The sequence below is a fragment of the Danio aesculapii genome, chromosome 5 (assembly GCF_903798145.1).
Source record: "Danio aesculapii chromosome 5, fDanAes4.1, whole genome shotgun sequence".
NCBI classification, from domain to species: Eukaryota; Metazoa; Chordata; class Actinopteri; order Cypriniformes; family Danionidae; genus Danio; species Danio aesculapii.
In genome coordinates, this window is record NC_079439.1 from 2,560,628 (window position 1) to 2,583,061 (window position 22,434).

Consider the following 22,434-nt stretch of genomic DNA (forward strand, 5'->3'; position numbering starts at 1 on the left):
GATAAATGATCTTAAATAAAACAAATACATTTATAGAGATGGTGTATAAGTATATAACTCACATGGGAAACAAGGCCACACGAATGGTTTGTGAGCACAATTAAATGCACACAGCATCCCATATCATCTGATAATTGTAAGAAATAAGTCCAAAAGGCAGCTGACTGTGTAAAGCCACATAAAACAACACAAAAATACGATGAATATGCTGAGATCAGTGGCTAATCTGCCGGATTCAGCTGAGGTGAAGTGACGGCGACCAGCAAGACCTAGCTGTCACTCAAGTGGCCACGCCCTTAATTATGCAAACTTAATATAACCTAATATAAAGGAAATGGATGAGTTATAAAAAAAATCACCCCCCTCACAGTTGTCATGGAGGGTAATAATAGCTATATGAACCAAAATGGTTCTTTGTACCAGGCTGTAAACACCTTTTTTTCTGCTGTAAAGTTGGCCATTCTAACAGTGGGCTCAATTGCAGTTTGCTCTATTATGGAGCCAGGACTAGCGGAATTTGGATGAATTGCAGTTTCAGTTACTTCCGTATTGGCTTCCTGAGGGAGAGCGGGAGGTTGCAGCTTGGTTGCTTTGCTTAGTGAGCAATAACTGTCCTAAAATTTTAAACCTCACACGCACACACCGACACGTGAGGAAACGTGATGTCAACAACAGATTTACATACTAAGAGGTGATTGGACGGGTCTTTGCAAGTGCAATGCTTGTGAAAGTTAAGCGTACAAAGGCGGAACTGCTTTGTTGCAGTGGTTTTTATTAACAAACCAATATTAATAATGCATATTCTAAACTGCGAATCACAGGGCGCACGGAATATATGATATATGATATATATATATATATATATATATATATATATATATATATATATATATATATACGATATGTTTTTTTATCGTGAACCATTGCATCGTAAACGCGAAACAAAAGTTTCCATTTAGAGCTCTTTCACAGGACTCCACACTTGTAAACACTTGCTCTATACGGCTCTCGACCCCAGCCACACTCGTCAGTAATTCCAAACCGACCAATCACAGAGCTTGCGCTGTGTCGTTACAACGTGTAGTTACATTTTTGAGAGGTGCGCATCAGCAACGCAGAGGGCTATGCGACTAAGCGAAGGCTGCGCCGGACCATACTTACTGCCTGATGCAGAAATATAAATCAGCCTTTACTTATATGAGTTTCTTTCTTCTGTTAAACACAAAACAAGTTATTATGTTCAACAAAAACAGCCGTACACATCAATAGTAGGAACAGTAAATAATATAAGGGAATGGCTGTTCTTTACAACATTCATCACTATATTTTTCCTTGTGTTCAACAGAAGGAAGAAACTCAAACAGGTTTGTACAAGTAGAGGACGAGGAAAGGATTAAATTTGCATATTTGTGTGAACCGTCCCTTTAATGACACTTAAAGTATGTATACAGTTGATATATGCATTATCAGTCCCCCTCATTATTTTATCCACAATTTCTGTTTAATGGAAAGATGTTTTCAACACATTTCTATTCATAGTAGTTTTAATAACTCATTTCTAATAACTGATCTTTGCCATGATGTCAGTAAATAATATCTGACTTCTTTCCTTTAGATATTTGTTTGTAATGGAGAGTTCCAACCTGCTTTAGGTTTGTTTGCTTGTTATTTATTATGTTGTTGGGCTCCCCATCTCTTGTGAATTTGTATTGTTTTGCTGGTTATGTTAATAAATAATTTAGTTGGAGCATTTGGCTGTGTTTATTTATGTTACGTTGTCTTAGGATCACGAGTCGCATTTAAATTAGAGACCATAACAATAGTATTACTAGTAGTATTAATAGTAATAACAAGATACTAGTATTCAGCTTTAAGTGACATTTATAGGCTTAACTACGTTTGTTAGGCAAGGTATGCCGAGTTCAGACTGCGGGATTTTCAAAGTAGTGGCGTCACAGATGTTTTTATTCTAGCCAAAATAAATCGTATACTTACTCACAAATAAAAATTATAGAAAAACCGGGATTATTTTTTTTTTCTCCCGCTGTACAGCAGCGGGAATGCAGACCTCTAGTTCGTATTTACATTTAGTCATTTAGTCATTTAGCAGACGCTTTTATCCGAAGCGAGTTACAAATGAGGACAAGGAAGCAATTTACACAACTATAAGAGCAGCAGTGAACAAGTGCTATAGACAAGTTTCAGGTGTATAAAGTCTAAGAAGCAAAGCATTAGTAATGTTGTTTTTTTTGAGAGAGAGAGAGAGTACAGTTAGTGGTATAGCCAGAAAGGCAGTTGCAGATTAGGAAGGAAAGTGGAGACTAAACAGTTGAGTTTTTAGTTGTTTCTTGAAGACAGCAAGTGACTCTGCTGTTCTGATGTAGTTAGGGAGTTCATTCCACCAACTGGGCAGATTGAATGCGAGAGTTCGGGATAGTGATTTCTTCCCTCTTTGGGATGGAACCACGAGGCGACGTTCATTCACAGAACGCAAGTTTCTGGAGGGCACATATATCTGCAGAAGTGAGAGCAGATACGAAGGAGCAAAGCCAGAGGTCGCTTTGTAAGCAAACATCAGAGCTTTGAATTTGATGCAAGCAGCAACTGGCAGCCAGTGCAAACGGGTGAGTAGCGGAGTGACGTGCTCTTTTGGGTTCATCAAAGACTGCAAAGCTGAAGAGGTTTGATAGAGTTAGCTGGTAGCCCGGCTAGCAGAGAGTTGCAATAGTCCAGTTTGGAGAGAACAAGAGCTTGAACAATGAGTTGAGCTGTATGTTCAGATAGGAAGGGTCGGACCTTTCTGATGTTGTAGAGTGCGAATCTGCAAGATCGAGCAGTTCTAGAAATGTGCTCAGAGAAGTTCAGTTGGTCATCAATCGTTACTCCAAGGCTTTTTACCATTTTGGATGCAGTAATGATTGCCCCATCCATCTGGATTGAAAAGTTATGGTGTAGAGTCGAGTTGGCAGAAACTTCAAGCATTTCCGTTTTCGTGAGGTTAAGCTGAAGATGATGATCTTTCATCCAGTGTGAAATGTCTGACAGGCAGGCTGAAATGCGAGCTGGAACCGAGGGATCATCAGGGTGAAAAGAGAGGTATAGCTGGTATCTTCAGCATAGCAGTGGTAGGAAAATCCATGTTTCTGGATGACTGTTCCTAAAGATTTCGTGTAGATAGAGAAGAGAAGTGGTCCAAGCACAGAGCCCTGAGGTACCCCAGTGTTTAGATGCTGTAGGTTGGACACCTCTCCCCTCCAAGACACCCTGAATGATCTGTCTGAGAGGTAAGAACTGAACCATTGAATAACAGTGCCTGCGACGCCCAGTGACTCAAGCGTAGATAGCAGGATCTGGTGGTTTACAGTGTCAAAAGCAGCTGATAAATCCAGCAAGATGAGGACAGATGATTTAGAGTCTGCTTTAGCCAGTCTGAGATCCTCCACGACCGAGAGCAGGGCAGTCTCAGTTGAGTGGCCTTTCTTAAAGCCAGATTGCTTGTTGTCCATGAGGTTGTTTTGAGTAAGAAAGTCCAGGACTTGATTGAACACTACTTTCTCCAAAATCTTGGCCATGAATGGAAGCAGGGATACCGGTCGGTAGTTTTCAAGTAGCATTTGATCCAGGTTGGGTTTCTTTAGCAGTGGGGTTACCCTAGAATGCTTAAATGAAGTAGGGAATAAACCAGAGTCAAGAGATGTGTTAATTATGCGAGTCAGTGTTGGTATGACTGCAAGAGAAATGGCTTGCAAGAGATGAGAGGGAATGGGATCAAGCGGACAGGTGGTTGCATGGCTAGATAGCACGAGATTAGACACCTCAGACTCAGAGAGCTGGGAAAAATAGGTGAGTGTGTGTGGTGTTGGTGGTGTATCTTGCGTGTTTGTTGTAGGTGCAGCAAATTGAGCACTGATTTTTGCAGTTTTGTGCAAAAGAATGTAGCAAAGTCATCAGTAGTGAGTGTGGAGGATGCGGGTGGAGGAGGAGGATAGAGGAGGGAGGAAAATGTTTTAAAAAGTAAGTGAGGATTGGTGGCACTGTTGACTTTCTGACGGAAGTATGTCTGCTTTGCAAAAGTAACCTTAGCCAAGAAAGAAGACAGAAGAGTTTGGTATGTTATGAGCTGTTCGGGATTTTTAGTTTTTCGCCAAATTCTCTCAGCAGCCCGAAGTTTTGAGCGATGCTCACGGAGAACATCAGAGAGCCAGGGTGCAGGAGGACTGGCACGGGCTGGCCTGGATGTAAGAGGACATAGTCTGTCTAGACATGATGCTAGCGTGGAGCAGAGTGTGTCAGTGGCACTGTTCGTATCAAGTGCAGAGAGTTTGCAAGATGGAGGAAGAGAGTTTGAAACAATGGTGGAACGTCTATTGGGTGAGAGAGAGCGTAGGTTTCTGCGAAAGGCAACTAGAGTTGGAGTGTGTGGCGGCTCAGGAGTAATGTGGATGTTGAGAGAGAGAAGGAAATGATCCAATGTTTGTAGTGGAGTTACTAGTGTTTGATCAGCAAAGCAATGTCGAGTGTAAATAAGGTCTAGCTGATTACCTGATTTGTGAGTAGCAGAAGTAGGTGCTCTTTTGAGGTCAAAAGTGGCAAGCAAAGTCTGGAAGTCAGCAGCTTGAGGTCTTTCAATGTGGATGTTGAAGTCACCTAGCACCAACAAGGGAGTGTCATAATCAGAAAAAGATGAGAGAAGAACATCCAGTTCATCTAAGAAGTGGCCTAATGTTCCCGGTGGGCGGTAGATGACAACCACATTTATGTAGAAGGGGTGGATAATGGTGACTTCATGGAATTCAAAAGAGCTGATTTTTGGCAGGGACGGTCTCTGAGTGAATTTCCATTCTTTGAAAATCAGTAGTCCAGTCCCTCCTCCTCTCCCTGTCTGACGAGGAGTGTGGGAAAGAGAGAAATTAGTAGAAAGAGCTGCATGTGTAGTAGTGTCCTCCGGTCTCAACCAGGTTTCAGTTAGAGCCATGAGATTAAAGTCAGAATGAGTGGCTATGGAGGTAATAAAATCTGCTTTGTTAACAGCAGGTTGACAATTCCAGAGGCCCACAGAGAGAGAGAGTTGTGAAATAGAGGATACATGAATTGATCGAAGGTTGTGAGGGTTGCGCTTGCAGCGTACCTCCCGTGCTTTGTGAGTGTTAGTAACAACAGGAATTAGTAAACACATGATAAAAGTGCAAGGAAAACAATAATGAGTGCAGGGATAAAGTAAAATTATAAAGTAAAAAAGTACTCAAGTGCTTTGTCGGTGTCTTTGCTTGGAGGAGTTGCGCAGGTAGAGTCGATGGTCTTTACACCTGTCGGTCTTCACACGGGGCGGTCTTTACACGAGGCTGGTGCGACCGTTGCCGCGGTGAGACTAGCTGCTTATATACACCCCTGAGCGCTTTGCTGATTGAGCTCAGCTGGACACGCCTTGAGAGTAAAAACACCCGAGATTGCAGCGGCGGGGCGCGAAAACGTCCGGCTCGACACACAAGCTCTTACAGTAACCAAGGAAACAGTGATTAAACTATTTAGTACTAAACACAGATAGCTGAAAACAATTTTAAATGTCCTACAACCATACACAACCAGCTGAAAACAAGTCTAAGTGTTCTCGAACCAAACACAGCAACTGAAAACAGGTCTAAATGTACTTACACGGTGTTGCTCTCGATGCTAAAGTGCTTCTCCTGCTAACTAAACCTACTGTGCTCAAATATATATAGTCTTTACCTGGCGTTTGGACAGGCCTCCAAAGTAAAAAACACCTGAAACTGCAGCGGCGGGGCACAAAAACGTCCGGCTCGACACACAAGCTCTTACAGTAACCAAGGAAACAGTGGCTAAACTTTCTAGTACTAAACACAGATAGCTGAAAACAATTTTAAATGTCCTACAACCACGTCTTTCTTCTTGTTCGGTCGAAACCCGAAATACTGCCAAACTTGTGTTCTTTTTCCAGACCAGGTCACTTGGTGCGCGACTCGCCATCTTACCTCACCTCTCTCTCTCCTCCACACTGTCCATTTTTAGGTATTAAATAAATAATATTTAATATTTAGTACTTGTCTCCTATATAAGTGCATTGCTTTTATGACAGTATAACGGTATTGAAACTGACACCGTTGCTATTGTTAGATCCCATGGTATACCATATAACCGTATTACCGCCCAAGTCACCACTGATCTAGGATATTTTTGCAACAACAACAAAAAACTGCATTCGTTATGTTTTTGTATCTGTCTGAATTTATATTGAGTGTCTGTTGAAACACTGAAAGCAACGTGCTGTGATTTGACCTCACCTGCGCATTTGCGCTTTATCTCCTTTACTTGCCACGCTAAAACACACAGAAACCTCACACGCACACACCGACACGTGAGGAAATGTGATGTCAACAACAGATTTACATACTAAGAGGTGATTGGACGGGTCTTTGCAAGTGCAATGCTCGTGAAAGTTAAGCGTACAAAGGCGGAACTGCTTTGTTGCAGTGGTTTTTATTAACAAACCAATATTAATAATGCATATTCTAAACTGCGAATCACAGGGCGCACCAAACCATGGGAAAACAACAGGACGATGCATCTCTAGTAAACACGAAACAAAAGTTTCCATCTAGAGCTCTTTCACAGGACTCCACACTTGTAAACACGTGCTCCATACGGCTCTCGACCCCAGCCACACTCGTCAGTAATTCCAAACCGACCAATCACAGAGCTTGCGCTGTGTCGTTGCAACGTGTAGTTACATTTTTGAGAGGTGCGCATCAGCAACGGCGACGGTTATGCGACCAAGCGAAGGCTGCGCCGGACCATACTTACTGCCTGATGCAGAAATATAAATCAGCCTTTACTTATATGAGTTTCTTTCTTCTGTTAAACACAAAACAAGTTATTATGTTCAACAAAAACAGCCGTACACATCAATAGTAGGAACAGTAAATAATATAAGGGAATGGCTGTTCTTTACAACATTCTTCACTATATTTTTCCTTGTGTTCAACAGAAGGAAGAAACTCAAACAGGTTTGTACAAGTAGAGGACGAGGAAAGGATTAAATTTGCATATTTGTGTGAACCGTCCCTTTAATGACACTTAAAGTATGTATACAGTTGATATGTGCATTATCAGTCCCCCTGTTTATTTTATCCACAATTTCTGTTTAATGGAAAGATGTTTTCAACACATTTCTAATCATAATAGTTTTAATAACTCATTTCTAATAACTGATCTTTGCCATGATGTCAGTAAATAATATCTGACTTCTTTCCTTTACATATTTGTTTGGAATGGAGAGTTCGAACTTGCTTTAGGTTTGTTTGCTTGTTATTTATTATGTTGTTGGGCTCCCCATCTCTTGTGAATTTGTATTGTTTTGCTGGTTATGTTATTAAATAATTTAGTTGGAGCATTTGGCTGTGTTTAACAATAGTATTACTAGTAGTATTAATAGTAATAACAAGATACTAGTATTCAGCTTTAAGTGACATTTATAGGCTTAACTACGTTAGTTAGGCAAGGTATGCCGAGTTCAGACTGCGGGATTTTCAAAGTAGTGGCGTCACAGATGTTTTCACACTGCATGACTATCTAGGGTGTTTACACTGCAGGATGGATCGTCAACAGGGGGTTTCACACTGCATGACTGTACAATAGGAAGAATCACTGGCATCATTGTTTTGGTCCCCAAACTACATCTCACAACTGTTGTGACATGGAAACAACACAAGGTCACGTAGTATATCTTGTGTTAACTACTCGATGAGAAAGAAGCCTTTAGTGGGGGAGAAAACGGACTTATTTTGCTCTTCTGGATTTTGAAGGAAATTAGCAATTTCTCTCAAACATTTTTCTGTTTCGAGCTGGTTGTGATCAGATGACACGTCAAACAGACACGGCTACTCCTGCCAAATTTGCACTAGTTTTTCCTCCATTTCTTGGGTCCAAATAGACCAAAAAGAAGCCCTTTAACTCCTCGCACAACTTCCCGCTGGCCTGCAGATACTCACACTAGTGGATTCTGCTCCCTCATTAGCTGTAGGTTATCTTCGATGTTATTTTCAGTCAGAACTCATTTCACACAGCATGATTTTGAATCGCCGACAGCTCCAGATAATCAGCATGCCAAATATCGGTGTCAGAGACTCATCGGCGATTCTCTCAGATCACGTCTTTGATAGTTCACACTGTGTGATTTGTTACTCGCGTGAACGAGCACTGATTTGCCTGTGATTTTAGGCATTTGTCTCCGATTTCTCCAAACCTGGTGGCGAGTCAAAATCGGCGCTATAGTCATGTCTGAATTCGGCATTAGGGTAATTGGGCAAGTCATTGTATAACAGTGGTTTGTTCTGTACACAATCAAAAAAAAGTATTGTTGATGGTGATTCCTTACTGCTTTTATTCTAGCCAAAATAAATCGTATACTTACTCAAGAATAAAAAATATTATAGAAAAACCGGGATCATTTTTTTTTTGTGGATCAAGTAATTTGGGAAAATTTAAGAAAAAAAAATCTCAGGAGGGCGAATACTTTTGACTTCAGCTGTACATATGATTACAGTTGCCTGAATGCAATTGTAATGAACAATAAAATCATAAACAATCAGCATTGTTGTGTGTCTGCTTCTCTCTAAATGATGGGACGTATGGAAAAGATTGGGCATAACCTCAGGTGTTTGGCACAGTTAGGTCTTTGACAAATCCATTGGCAGGAAGTTATGAAACGGAAGCTGCACTCCAGTGTTGAGTTACTCACCTTTTTCCTCTTTAGAGATGGCTTATAGATGAGGTTTCAGGCTTTGGAAACACTTAGCAAGACAAATGTAAGAATCTGCTTGGAGTTTAATATGAGCTGTAACTGGAACCCAGAGTTGCAATAGATTTATTGTTTAGCAAATCATAAAAGAATAATAAAAAATTCTGGTTATATACACTAGAGATCTATAAATGAATGTCTAAATTGTGATACGAATGCATGTCTATGAGATGTTTGAACAGAGCTGTTTGATGTTTTTCTGGGTTGACTTGAGGCTGCACGATGTTGGGAAAATCTGACATTGCGATGTTTTGTTTTTCTGTGATATACTTTGTTTTATATATATATATATATATATATATATATATATATATATATATATATATATATATATATATATATATATATATATATATATATATATATATATATATATATATATATATATATATACACACACTTTGAATTGTTGGTCTCACTTTATTTTAAGGTGCAATTCTTGCTGTTAGCAAACCATTTTGACTTTTGCTGATTTGCTGATCCTAATTTGCTCCTTATTAATAGATATTAAGATAGTTAAATAGTTATTAACAGTGTTTCCTCTAGGATTTTTTCCAGCTGTAGCGACAGGCCTTTTTTTTTACACAGATCTACAAACTACCTGTGGCGTTATTTCAATGACAAATGTGGTGAGCGCAGTATTAGAAGTCGAGATCGCATTTATATAATAGCCTACAGCATGCGGATCTCTTTGCTTGTGCGCCGATTTCCTCTCCTCGTGCACAAAGCTTCTTGCACGCCCCCTCAAATATAAGCCGCTTTAAGAGCGCGCAGATCTTCTTGTGCGCTCTCAAATAAACGCTGCTGAGGTGTGATTTAGTGCGTTTATGTAACGAGTATGTCTCCAGCATTTATTAGATTTGCTAGGAATATTTATGAATGTCTCCAATAGACCTACAGAGCGGTATTAATGCATCCTGAAGTAAAGTGAAATGGCTATACGTCGTGTTTGCTGGCCTCACGCACCAGCCAGTCAGTCAGTCAGCATGTAACCTTAAAGGGGTAAACAAATGACGCACAGCACTACTACGGTCACAGAAAAGTTCACACTGTTATAATTCACTTACCCTTTATTACGTTTTGGTGCGATTTATAACCCAGTATTAAAAAGATTAAATGTTTTGAATGAGAAGCTGTAACCTAGCCGTGGCAGGATGAATTTTGGCGTGGCACCCCGCCATGGACGAATGAATGTAGCGGAAACCATAATTAAATTTAGGTATTGTGTAGGATTATGAATGTAGAATAAGATTATACCGAATATATGCTTTATACAGTAAGTACTAATAAGCATCTCAATAACATGCATGCTAATAAGCAACTAGTTAATAATGAGAATTGTCCCTCAGGGGTTACCAAATGTATTAGTTTTGATTCTTTCTGTAGGGCAATGAATCATGCATGTAATAAACTACAAGCATAGATGCATGCAACCAAGCAAAGATGAAAGTATAATTAATGCATAAATGCATAGGGGTGTCACGATTCTCCAAATCCTCGATTCGATTACATTTTCCATTCTAAAGTCACGATTCGATTCGATTCTCGATTTTTAACAAAAAAATTTTTAAAGCACAAGCTATGCCATTTTAAGACGTATATGCAATATAATAACATCTGACCTTTGTTTTGAAGTTTTATTCCAAATGAAGACGGGAGAGTAGTTTGTGTTGTCGGTTTAACAGATACATCTATGTTTTTGTGGTGCCTGCGGAGATGCCCGGCCATGTTAGTCGTGCTGCCGGTGGAATAATGTGGTATATGCACATTGCAGAGCTTGCAAACTGTGTTTTTTCTGTCGACAACACGAACGTTGTCAACATAACTCACTTGAAATCCAAAATACTTCCACACCGGCGACTTCAGTGAAAGAGGAGGGGTTTCAATTTCTTTCGATGGGTCTCCTGCGTCTGCAGTTGCCATGCTGTCTCGTGGCTGTTGTAGCTGTTAGGTTGACGCGCATGCGTGAGTTTTTTTCCGCTTGGCAAGTCAAGCTGCTGCTGACGTGACATAGGGGCGGGGCAGCATCGACTATTCCATTTTTTGATTCGATAATCGAGATTAAGCATGAATTTCGATCGATTCCGATTAAAAATCGAAATCGTGACACCCTTATTTTGTATATGTAAATGCAAAAATTACACTGCAAAGTCTACTCAGCATTGCATATCTATGCGATGTGACTATTGTGGATGAACGCATTGCGATATCGATGCTGAAATGATATATTGTGCAGCCCTAGGGGAGACAAAAAAGCAAAAAATGCATTTCTTTGTCTTGTTTCTAGTAAAATTCCTAGAGTAAGTGAAAAATTTGTTTTGTTTTCAACTTCAGAAGAAATTAAGATTTTTTTCTTTAAAACAAGTGAGATTATTTACCAGTGGGTTTAGTGAAACAATCTTGTTTTCGCTTTGAAATGTACATATTTGGACTAGAAACCATTCAAAAATTATAGGTAATACAGTAATTAATCAGGATTCTGTAGCTCCTGGTCAACTATCCTTCAGACTCCACATTGTGTATTTTGCGATGTGACTATTGCAGATGTCCACACTGCCATATCAATGCTGAAACGATATATTATGCAGCCCTCATTCTGATATTGATATTAGCCAATTGCATACAGTACTAGTTATTTTTTTCTGCATTAAATTAATTTTACTGACGATAGATTGGATCCATTTAACATTCAACTGCCTAACGTTTTAAAAGGCAGACGTTCAGATAAAAATATTACACTGACAGTCTCTTCAAAGGTGATTTTTGCTATTCAATACATATTTTAAACTTCGTTAACGTTTATTTAACATATAATAGAACATATTTAATAAACTGTTCAATAGGGCGACACAATATATTGCTGTATTTTTGATATCGCAATGTGATCATTCGCAATAGTCACATCGCGAATATACGCAATGTTGAGTCTGGATTATAATTGATCACCAGTGTTTCTGAGACCTGTGACTGACTGTATGAGGGTTATAAAAACATTCAGGTGTAAAAAATTGTTTGATTTTGTCACTTTGAAAAATGTATAATAATTAATTGTATTGAATTGTTTATAAAATTAAGTCTATGCAGTATTATATTACGTTTGATCATTTCATTTCTGTATACCTGAATACATAGCGACTTCTCTGATGACAATAAGACGGTTAATTGGTATCTTTTTCTTTATTGAGTTTATTTATGCTTGTAGATATGATCAATTCTTTCCAAACATGTGTTCAACTCATCTAGTGAAGTTGTATTTATATCACAATATACATCGCAGAATTAAAAATAATATTCCAATGTTAGATTTTTCCAATACCGTGCAGCCCTACTGTCCAAGAGGTTTTAATCCAAACTAACCAATAGTTTTGAGCAGCAGTTGCGGATCCGACATTTTTTACATATCAGATGCAGGTCTGATATTTTGTACAGCTTTTATTTAGTTTTTTTTGCAAGTATTTAATGATTTTTTTTTACTGAGAAAATGTTAGATTATTCAAAAGATGTGTAACTAATTTCCTATATGTAATTATTACAACCCAGGCTCATTCTGAGAACGTAGTCCCTGGGACGTTTCTGGAGACCGAGAAATACGTCCCGGGAGGTACATATTTTTGCAGTTTTTGTTTTCGCGAATCCGCGAGAGGCCGCTGTGCGCACTTTTGCCCGCGCCGTTCTCGCGTAAACCCTCTAGAGGCCGCTGTTGAACGACCTTCCGCCTGGATGACAGAATGATTGACCGTGCGACCGGTCAATCGGCTGACCCACCCTCCTCCGTCCCTAAACCCAACCAACGACGATTCACAAAAGCCGTCCAGAAAAAGAAAAGCCCTCGTCTGATTTATACCACGTTTTGGGATTTTGACCACATTCTCACCCTGTAATGAACTTGTTCGCTTCATTTTTTGGATTTTGTTTTTATTTTCTTACCTGATTTCTGGAACCGCTCTTCCCCGGACTCGAACCCGGTCGTCGTCGTCATGGTCAGCCCCTCTCTGCGCCTCGAGTCCGCCAGAGTACACGAAGAGCTAACCGGACAAACTGGTTGCAGCGGGAAAGCCCTCCACACGGAGGCGAGCGGCCGGCTGGCTGGCCGGCAAGCGGCGAAAGGAACGGCGTCACACCGCCCCGCAGCGTTCGCTTAAAAAAATGAAATGCAGCCGTACGTACCCCCGGCTACGTATTTCGCGGCCTCCAGAAACGTCCACGGGACTACGTTCTCAGAATGAGCCTGGGTTGCATTATTAAACCATCTGTATTGGCATTTCTATTACTGCCAATATGATGATAACTTAAATTAGTCCAAACACAGCCAATATATATCACTTGTAAGTCACTTTAGATAAAAGTATCTGCTAAATGAGTGTGTATAAAATATCAGCAGCCGATACATTGCTGTATCTCCAGTTGAAACAGTTTTAAGCCAGAAATTTATAGCAAATATTACATTTAATTACAAAAAAGGCAAAAATAAATGTGAAAATCTGAAGTATAAATGCTGAAATGGATATTTTCTGGAAATATTATTCTGTAATCTTTATTTACAGTTTCTACAGCTTAACATAACTTCTATACTTGCAATACTGTAATGAAAACTGTGTGGTTGACCCAATTTGAATGTGAATGTTGCATTAATATTCTAGAAATGGATGTGACTGTAAAAGGAAAACACTTGTTACTTGTGTTAGTATAATTTCAAATGATTTGAGTCTGAAATCTCAGTTTGAAACCGATAAAAGGAAACCATTGTCTTTTTATCCTTTAGTCTGGATAGTTTTATGATTTTGATCGAGGCCAAATATTCTGTCATGGTGTGTTTGTTTTCCCTGGAGGATTTCAGATCGCTCACACTAGCTTGTACTCTCTCATGTTGGTGGATTGGTGCTGCTGCTTTACCATTTCTCTCTGTTGTGTTTTCTGTTCGCTTTAGATGGGGTCGAGGATTTGGACTGTTGGGATCCATTTTTGGGAACGACAGTGCAGTAAACCAGCCAAACAGTGTCTATGGAATTTTCTTTTATGTCTTTCAACTGTTACTAGGTAAGGAGTCATCTGCTAATATCTTTTGTAAACAGTTTTATATGACCTTCATCAGTTTGATTTGTTTATTCATTTATTTATTTAATTTTTTTTTGTTTATTTATTTGTCTGTTTAAGGCAAAAAAACATTGTGTTTGCACGCACTGGTCAATTATAATTGGATGATTGGAAAAAGCTTATCAATACTTTTTTTATTGTATTGCTTTTTCTTGGATCTGTTTGCATATGTAGATTTTAATTTCAATAATTTTATGAGTTTGTCAGATATTTCCAGTTCAGCAGCACAGTTATTAATATCTATATTCTGATCACACACACCAAACTTTACACTTTTATTAATATCTATATCCTGATCACACACACCAAACTTTACACTTTTATTAATATCTATATTCTGATCACACACACCAAACTTTACACTTTTATTAATATCTATATTCTGATCACACACACCAAACTTTACACTTTTATTAATATCTATATTCTGATCACACACACCAAACTTTACACTTTTATTAATATCTATATTCTGATCACACACACCAAACTTTACACTTTTATTAATATCTATATTCTGATCACACACACCAAACTTTACACTTTTATTAATATCTATATTCTGATCACACACACCAAACTTTACACTTTTATTAATATTTATATTCTGATCACGCACACCAAACTTTACACTTTTATTAATATCTATATTCTGATCACACACACCAAACTTTACACTTTTATTAATATCTATATTCTGATCACACACACCAAACTTTACACTTTTATTAATATCTATATTCTGATCACACACACCAAACTTTACACTTTTATTAATATCTATATTCTGATCACACACACCAAACTTTACACTTTTATTAATATCTATATTCTGATCACACACACCAAACTTTACACTTTTATTAATATCTATATTCTGATCACACACACCAAACTTTATACTTTTATTAATATCTATTTTCTGATCACACACACCAAACTTTACACTTTTATTAATATCTATATTCTGATCACACACACCAAACTTTACACTTTTATTAATATCTATATCCTGATCACACACACCATGTGTGTTTTTAATATCTGAAATCTTGATGGTAAAAGCATGCACATGCTTGAATGTTTTGGCCATTGAATGCATTGGTTTTAATTGTATCCATTTTTTGTTGCACAATATATTACACCCAAAATATATTGCGATAAACAATATTAACGTCATTTTAAGACCATTTTATGCCAGTCATTATTTAATGCCAGAATGACATAATGAATATCATCACAATACAAGTGCACTCCTCCAAAGAACACATCATACTTCATTATCAATAGTGTTTATTTTAATTGTAGTCATTTGAACAGTTTAATAATCAGGCATTGGAGTCAGAATGTGAAAACACATACCCTAAATAAATAATAATGAATGTTAACAAGGTAAAAAGTAACAGAGGCTGTGATATCCGCTATAAGTTCTACTTTCAGTCGTGAGACACCCACATAAGAATATACTATAGTAATTTACATTAAATACTATGTTTTTAACCATACTGACACTGATAGCTCCAATAGAGATTGAGATGTTGATCAGCTGAAATGTTGCTAGAGTTGTTTATGTATGGCCGATATATATTGCACCACCAAAAAATGATTGAGGTCATGTGCATGTGTTGTGTGCTATAAGTCGATATATTGATTATTGTGACAGACCTAATCAGTGACTTTAACATGCACACATACAGTATACATGCATTAATCAGCACATACTATATCAAATCAGATTTGTTTATAACACACAATAAAAACAACACTAGTTGACCTCTGTGCTATTCAAACATAAATCAAATGATAAATAAATAATAATAAATCGATATAAATGACCACAGTGCACAGAGCAAATGTTAATTGTCTGATTGTTTATGGCTAGAGTGTGAACTTTGCTGTCTGTAATCAAGAGCTCTGAATCATCGGCTCACTTGTCCATGTCTGACATCATCGCTGATGCGTGAAAGCACAGGTCAAACATTCACAACCTTGGCGTAACCCCATCGCCGTCTTGTTTTGAATGTCTCTGCTCTCGACGGATTATGCAAACATCTCTGTACTGAGTTACTGATGTCAGCTTTAGCTTTGTCATTTACCTCGTATTATTTGAATATGAATATTAGATGGCAAAATGTAGATGACATTAGATGGCAGACATTTTTCTTTACTGAAGAAAAGACTGCAGGTGAGAATAAAGATCATGAAAAACTGATAAATTGATCACAGGGTGTCCATGGGGTCCTAAAGTTTCAGAAACAAAATTTTAGGCCTCTGAGTTTTCAATTCACTGAAATATTGCCTTGTGAGTGTTCCTTTTAAACAGATCTTAATTTTTCTATGCTATCACCAACAATCCATCTCCATCTTTCCAAATATATCTTTATTAATTGAATTTACCAATATGATTTAATTATTGTCCTTACAATAACATTTGTTTAAAGGTTCTATGTTTATTTATAGCTACATGTTGAGGACACGGACCGTGTCTGACGTCATACATTTACATTTAGTTTATTATACTTTTTAAAACTTGTAAAAAAAAATGTGTATGTATACAACTAGAGTTTGCTTGTTTTGAGACATTATTTTAAATATGTGACTCGGAAAAAACTAAAACTCGATACTTTTTTGATTGGGCAAGTACTAATCTTTTCCACTGGCCCAACTAGACCATTAGAAAAAAAACGTAGCATTTAGCCCTGTATAAGTGACATTTGATAATTAAAAATGACTTTGTCTTAAATTTGTCTTTGTGTAACCTGCAGAAACCCTGGACCAAACCTTAAGAAAAAATTAAAATAAATAAAAGTTTTTGGCAATATATGGGTTATTTTTGTTCTTAAATGAATGCTAATTGATCTGGTAATCACTATTGAACACAATAAAAAGTATGATATCTTCCTCATTCTGTGATCTTAAACCATGTCAAGTTATTTCAAACACTCCACTGGTGGTAATAAAAGTGAAAGTATGTCAGTAAATCTATTTGTAAACAGACACAATTATTCATTGCACAGACCAATTGTAGGTTTTATCATTTATTGCCATACATATGATTTCTTCATCTTTTTTGTGAAATAAAACCATGTCTGGTCACAAAAAAAGTTTTTATTTTTGCAAACACAGTGAATTTAAAGTAAACGTATGTCAGTAAATCTATTTGTAAGCAGACACAATAATTCATTGCACAGATCGATGTAGGTTTTATCATTGTCATAAGTCAAATTTTATGTAGGCGGAATTCTTTACAGGTATATTGGAACCGATAAGATATCGCCCATCGCTAATGGTTAATAACATTTTCTGTTGTGACAAACTCAGAATATGTGTTTTAAATATCATTTTTTCTGGACTTTAATCCTTGTGTGCTGTTAGGGATGTTTTCATCCACCCTGGGATGATTTTTAGTCCTAGTGTGCTTCCACACCTGCCTTATTTAGTTGGGTTAAATCGCACTAGAGTCCCTTATCCCTCTTGGTGCAGTTCGTTTGGGTAGGTGTGAATGTAGCATTCGTACTCAAGTGCATGCCAAAAGCGAACCAAAAAAGTGTACCAAGACCTCCTTGAAGAGGTGGTCTCGGTACACTTTCAAACGATCCCTGGAGCGGTTAGTTTGTGGTGAGAATATGATCCGAATTAAAACAGACCCAACTGCAAAAAGTACTGCACCTTTTGGACTAATCCACTGCCATAGGCCGATGTGCTGTGCATTATGGAATGTGGTGGAAAAATATTTGTTTTACCAACAATTTTAAACCGAGAGAGAGGGGGAAAACATTAGCTGATGGATCATTGGAAATATTTCCGGAAGATGACCATGTCGCAGGTTAGCTAAATTAATTCACGCCTCCTGAAGTGATGTACGATGCACCTTTGCCACTTGTAATGCATTAAAACATTGTTTTCCAGCCGCAGCCACACTTCAGTCTCATTGTACAGTTTGTCTAAAGTGACGTACACAAACTATATACAGTAGTATACTATGAACAGGGAGACAGTCAGTCAGCGCAGTCGTCCCTCCATAGTAAAAAGCCACATTTTGTGTCTGCCGGTTTGTGTAGCAGTTTAGGAAATATGTTCAATAACATCTGGCCAATGAGTGATGTGGCTTTTGTCACATGACTGCATTTTGGTTCTTTTCAACTGGTTCGGTCCAAAGCAATCAGTGAGGTGTGAAAAGGACCCAAAGAGGGCAGAAAATGCTACAGTGTATCATTTATTGCCCTTGGTCTGGACCAAATGAAGCGAACTACAGATGTGAAAGCACTCTTAATTTGCCCACAACCTTCTCTGTGTTTCAGCCATTGGAATATAATTTGGTAACAAATTTTATTTTGACACATATTTTGGGAAAATTAGTTGAATTTTTTCAAAATTTCAACAATACACTTTGTGTTAAATTTACTATACTTTCATTATGTTGATGTCTGTTTTTGCCCCATTGACTTCCATTATAATTACATTTTTTGATTGCAAAGCCTTGACAGCATATATTCATGCAGAGAGAGAGAAAACTTTGTACACTTATCTTGATTTGTGTGAAAGAATCTAAATCAGCTCAGCTCTTATAACGTACTAAACACAGTAAATGTATTTACGCATGCTCACTGTAATCTGCTGTTTTACTCCACTGAACTCCATATAAAGCCAGAAACTCTTTCGCACAGGCCTATCTAAAGGGTCAGTGCTGACAACTGATGATCAACAGTAAAAATTACACATTGTCCTCCTTTCCAACCAGGAAAACCACCAACAATCAAGACTGTATGGTTATATGCTGTCACAGCTTAGCAATCAATAAAGTGATTATAATGGAAATCAATGGGGCAAAAACAGCCCCCAACATAACCAAAGGGGAGTCAGTTTGAACAATACACAAGGATTAAGCTAATAAAAAATAATCAACTGTCTACTCTGTTATGGGATGGTTAGTCCACCATCCTGACCCATTCCTGCACACACGTCTGCCTCTTAATGTCCCAGTTCTTCGTTCCTCAGCGGTCATGTGGACTTTGCTGACTCCAGTTCTTCTTCTGCGTGTTTGGCTCTGCCGATCTGTCCTCAGGTTCATTGTGCTTCTAAAACTGGACACAGTCGAGTCTTTCTTCACACTATTGCAGCACATTTGCATAACGCTAGAGTGCAGATCGCTCTCACAACGATGGATGGCCGGAAAAGTGGAACCGTTTAGCTCTTCCTATAAGCTGCTTTACATTTTACTGTGCAGTTACTCTTTTATTTGCTTATCGATGTGTGGAGGAATGGACAAGGCTGTCGGCTCGGTTACTCAATGGACCTTTTACAAAACCTAGTGAACTGCCTACTAAGGTGTCAGTTTAAGATAACATTGTTGTGCTTTCAAGGTAATCAGGGCATGATTTAAGGGGACCGTTCACCCTGAAATTAAAGTTTTCGTTATTTACTCAAGTGGTTATAGACTTATGAATTTCTTTCCTCTGTTGGACACAAAGCAGACAATGCAATACAAGCTAGGAATAAATCTATTGAAGTTAATTTATCAAATATCAATATATATGTAATTTGTAATCTTGAGGTGATATTATAGTTCACCAGGAGCCACAATTGCAAAGAGTAACCATAAGAAAACCTTTGCATGTGTCTTTAAGGCCTGTGATTGTGTGAGCATTTTTGGAGAGCATTCAGGGACGAGACACTTTATAACTTTACTGAAGGGTGAATTAATGGAGTTATTAATATGATGAAGACTATAGAGAGCTGTTTTACACTTTATTATAGCTATAAAGACTCCCACGAAAGTTGTACATTTTATTTCACTTGTGTCTTTGATCCGTTGTATTTATCATTGCTTAATTTGTTTATTAAATTTTGTGATCCAGTCCCCTCCAGAGTCATCCTAATCAATTAATTATTTCCAAATAGAGCTACTAAAGTTATTTGGTTATATTGTATTTATATTGCAATATATATTGCAGAAAAACATAATATCGCAATGTCAGATTTTTCCAACATCGTGCAGCCCTAATTGAAGTTAATGGCTGCTGCTTTCCCAAATTCTTCAGTATATTTTCCTTTGTATTTAACAGAAGAAACTCAAACTTGTTAGGAACAAGTGTATGGTGAGCAAATGATGACAGAATTTTCATTTTTAGGTGAACTATCCCTTGAAGTTGTTATTATTAAGGGTTATTTTTTGGACAAAAGGTTGTGTTTTAGGCAAAACATTGTATTTATACAGTCCAAACCAAACGTAATCATTTCCTATTCCTTTCTATACTTTGATTGTGGACCCCAAACCTTATATTTTATTCCTGTATATTCTGATTGTACATACCAAATTTTTAGGGTTTTATTTCTATTTACAATCTGATTACACACACACATGATCAAGTTCTATTCTTCTATATATTCTAACCCCCACCCCCCACGCACACACACTTTTATTCCTATCTATATTCTGATCACCCACATCACATTTTATTAATGTCTATTGGCTCGTTTCCACTGACTGGTACGGTTCGGTTTGGTACGGGTCACCTTTATCAGGCTTGCGTTTCCACTAACAAGGGTACCCTTTTGGTGGGCGTAGTGTACGACAAAGTTTCAGTCGACGTCATTCTAGCTGGAGGAAATGTCTACAATAAAGCTGTATGGTTCGCTCACATATCATATGAAAAGCTCTTCTCACAACACAGATGCTTCATACACAAATACTTGTGTAGAAATGTTTATTACCAACTTTTCAATGAACATGAGTTGATTATAACTGCAAATCAAAGACAGTGCGAAACAGCCTACTGTAACGTCTGTAATTATATTAAATAACTAAATAAATGAACATATATAAACACATACAGACTCTTACAGTCTCCGATATGTTACCAACTACAGAAGAACTACACACAGCAGACATTTCACCCGTATTTAGGTTCAAAAACAACACAAAATATAGCCTACAGTCAGTGTAAACCTCTCATCTGTGTCTGTAATCTTCAGCAGCACATGTAGCCTCTGTTAGACAGTAATTCTGTCATTCTGAGTTCATATTAGTCCAGAAGGTGAAGATAATAAGTTAGTTAATCATGGCATTTTGTTCATGTTTGCTGAAATAATCTGCTCCTTTTTTCCGGCTTCTCCTTTGTTTCTTCGCGCTTCACTCTCGCGTTTGTCAGTGTCTGACAGGATTGGGTTTCAAAAGCACGTCAATAATCAAGCGCAGGTTATTACCATCAGCTCAAGAAGTTTGTTATTTCAGATATAATGTTAGACGCACGCGAGCGCTAGCAAGAAAGCGAAACCGCTCGCGCCTCAGACTGGCTCGTAAAAAACTACGGGGAACAGGGTAAATCTGCTCTTCTTCTTGGATTTGTGGCTGTTCATCCAGACGACGACAAGGTTTGTTTGAGCCCAGATCGACCATGGCTCGTTATTATATGTATTTATAATTCCGCTGTAATCTCTTGACTCGTCGGCTGTGTATTTCAAACATGGCGGGTTTTTGTTTTCATTCTGGCTTGTTGCGCAAGCGAATGACCTATCTCTGTAAACCAATAGCGTTCAGATGTGCGTGTGGCTCCGCCTTTTGGTACCCTTTCTCGTGTTTGGTACCCTTTCGAAAGGGTGCCGAAAAAGTGGTACCGGACGGTTCAGTTAGGTACACTATTTGACAGTGGAAACGGCCATAAAAGCGTACCATACCGTACCGTACCACTCAGTGGAAACGGGCCATATATTCTCATTACATAAACCAAAATTGTAGTTTTATTTCTTCTTATAATGTACTCCAAATCTTATAGTTTTATTTCTGTGTATTATGATTGTATGCACCAACGCAGTCCTGCAACTAATGATTATTTTAATAATTGATTAATCGGTCAATGATTTTTTCGGTTAATCGGATAAAAAAAAAAAAAAAAGCATTCATTTCCAACCCTTTATTCAAAAACAGAAAGTGCACAAACATGTTGCTCCTTGAACATCCCTGAGCTGTAATAATAATAATAATAATAATAATAATAGCAAAATAATAATAATAATAATAACAAAATAAAAGACTTGTTTTGTCCAGTTTTGTCCTGTTTTCAATCAAATATCTAAAAAAATCCTAAATGAAGACACATACTAGTTCAGGCATGGGCAAACTCGATCCTCGAGGGCCGGTGTCCCTGCAGAGTTTTGCTCCAACACTAATCAAACACACCTGAACACCCTAATTAGTGTCTTCAAGATCACTAGAAAGCTACAAGCAGGTGTGTTTGATTAGGGTTGGTGCAAAACTATGCAGGGACACCGGCCCTCCGGGATAGAGTTTGACCATCCCTGTACTAGACACATGGATTAGCATAAGAAATTATGTCTTGTTTTCTGAAAAAGCACCTCAAAATTAAGTGATCGATTGCTTAAAACAAGCTAAATTATTTGCCAAGGATTAAGAAAATAAATCTTAATGAGATATAATCTCAAACAGAAGTTAAGCATCACTTAATTTTCTCCTGCTATTTCTCTTGTCTGTTTTTGATTTAAGATTTTTCAGATATTTTTTGGAA

General features: G+C 37.8%; 1 protein-coding gene across 1 annotated transcript in view; it reads left to right on the forward strand.

Annotated features, from left to right (window-relative positions):
* Positions 1 to 22,434, forward strand: part of vkorc1l1 (vitamin K epoxide reductase complex, subunit 1-like 1) — a 43,184-nt gene that overhangs the window by 14,726 nt on the left and 6,024 nt on the right. Inside the window, exon 2 of the mRNA XM_056457225.1 lies at positions 13,743 to 13,852. Coding sequence (XP_056313200.1) covers positions 13,743 to 13,852 — 110 coding nt within the window. The remainder of the gene's footprint in view (positions 1 to 13,742; positions 13,853 to 22,434) is intronic.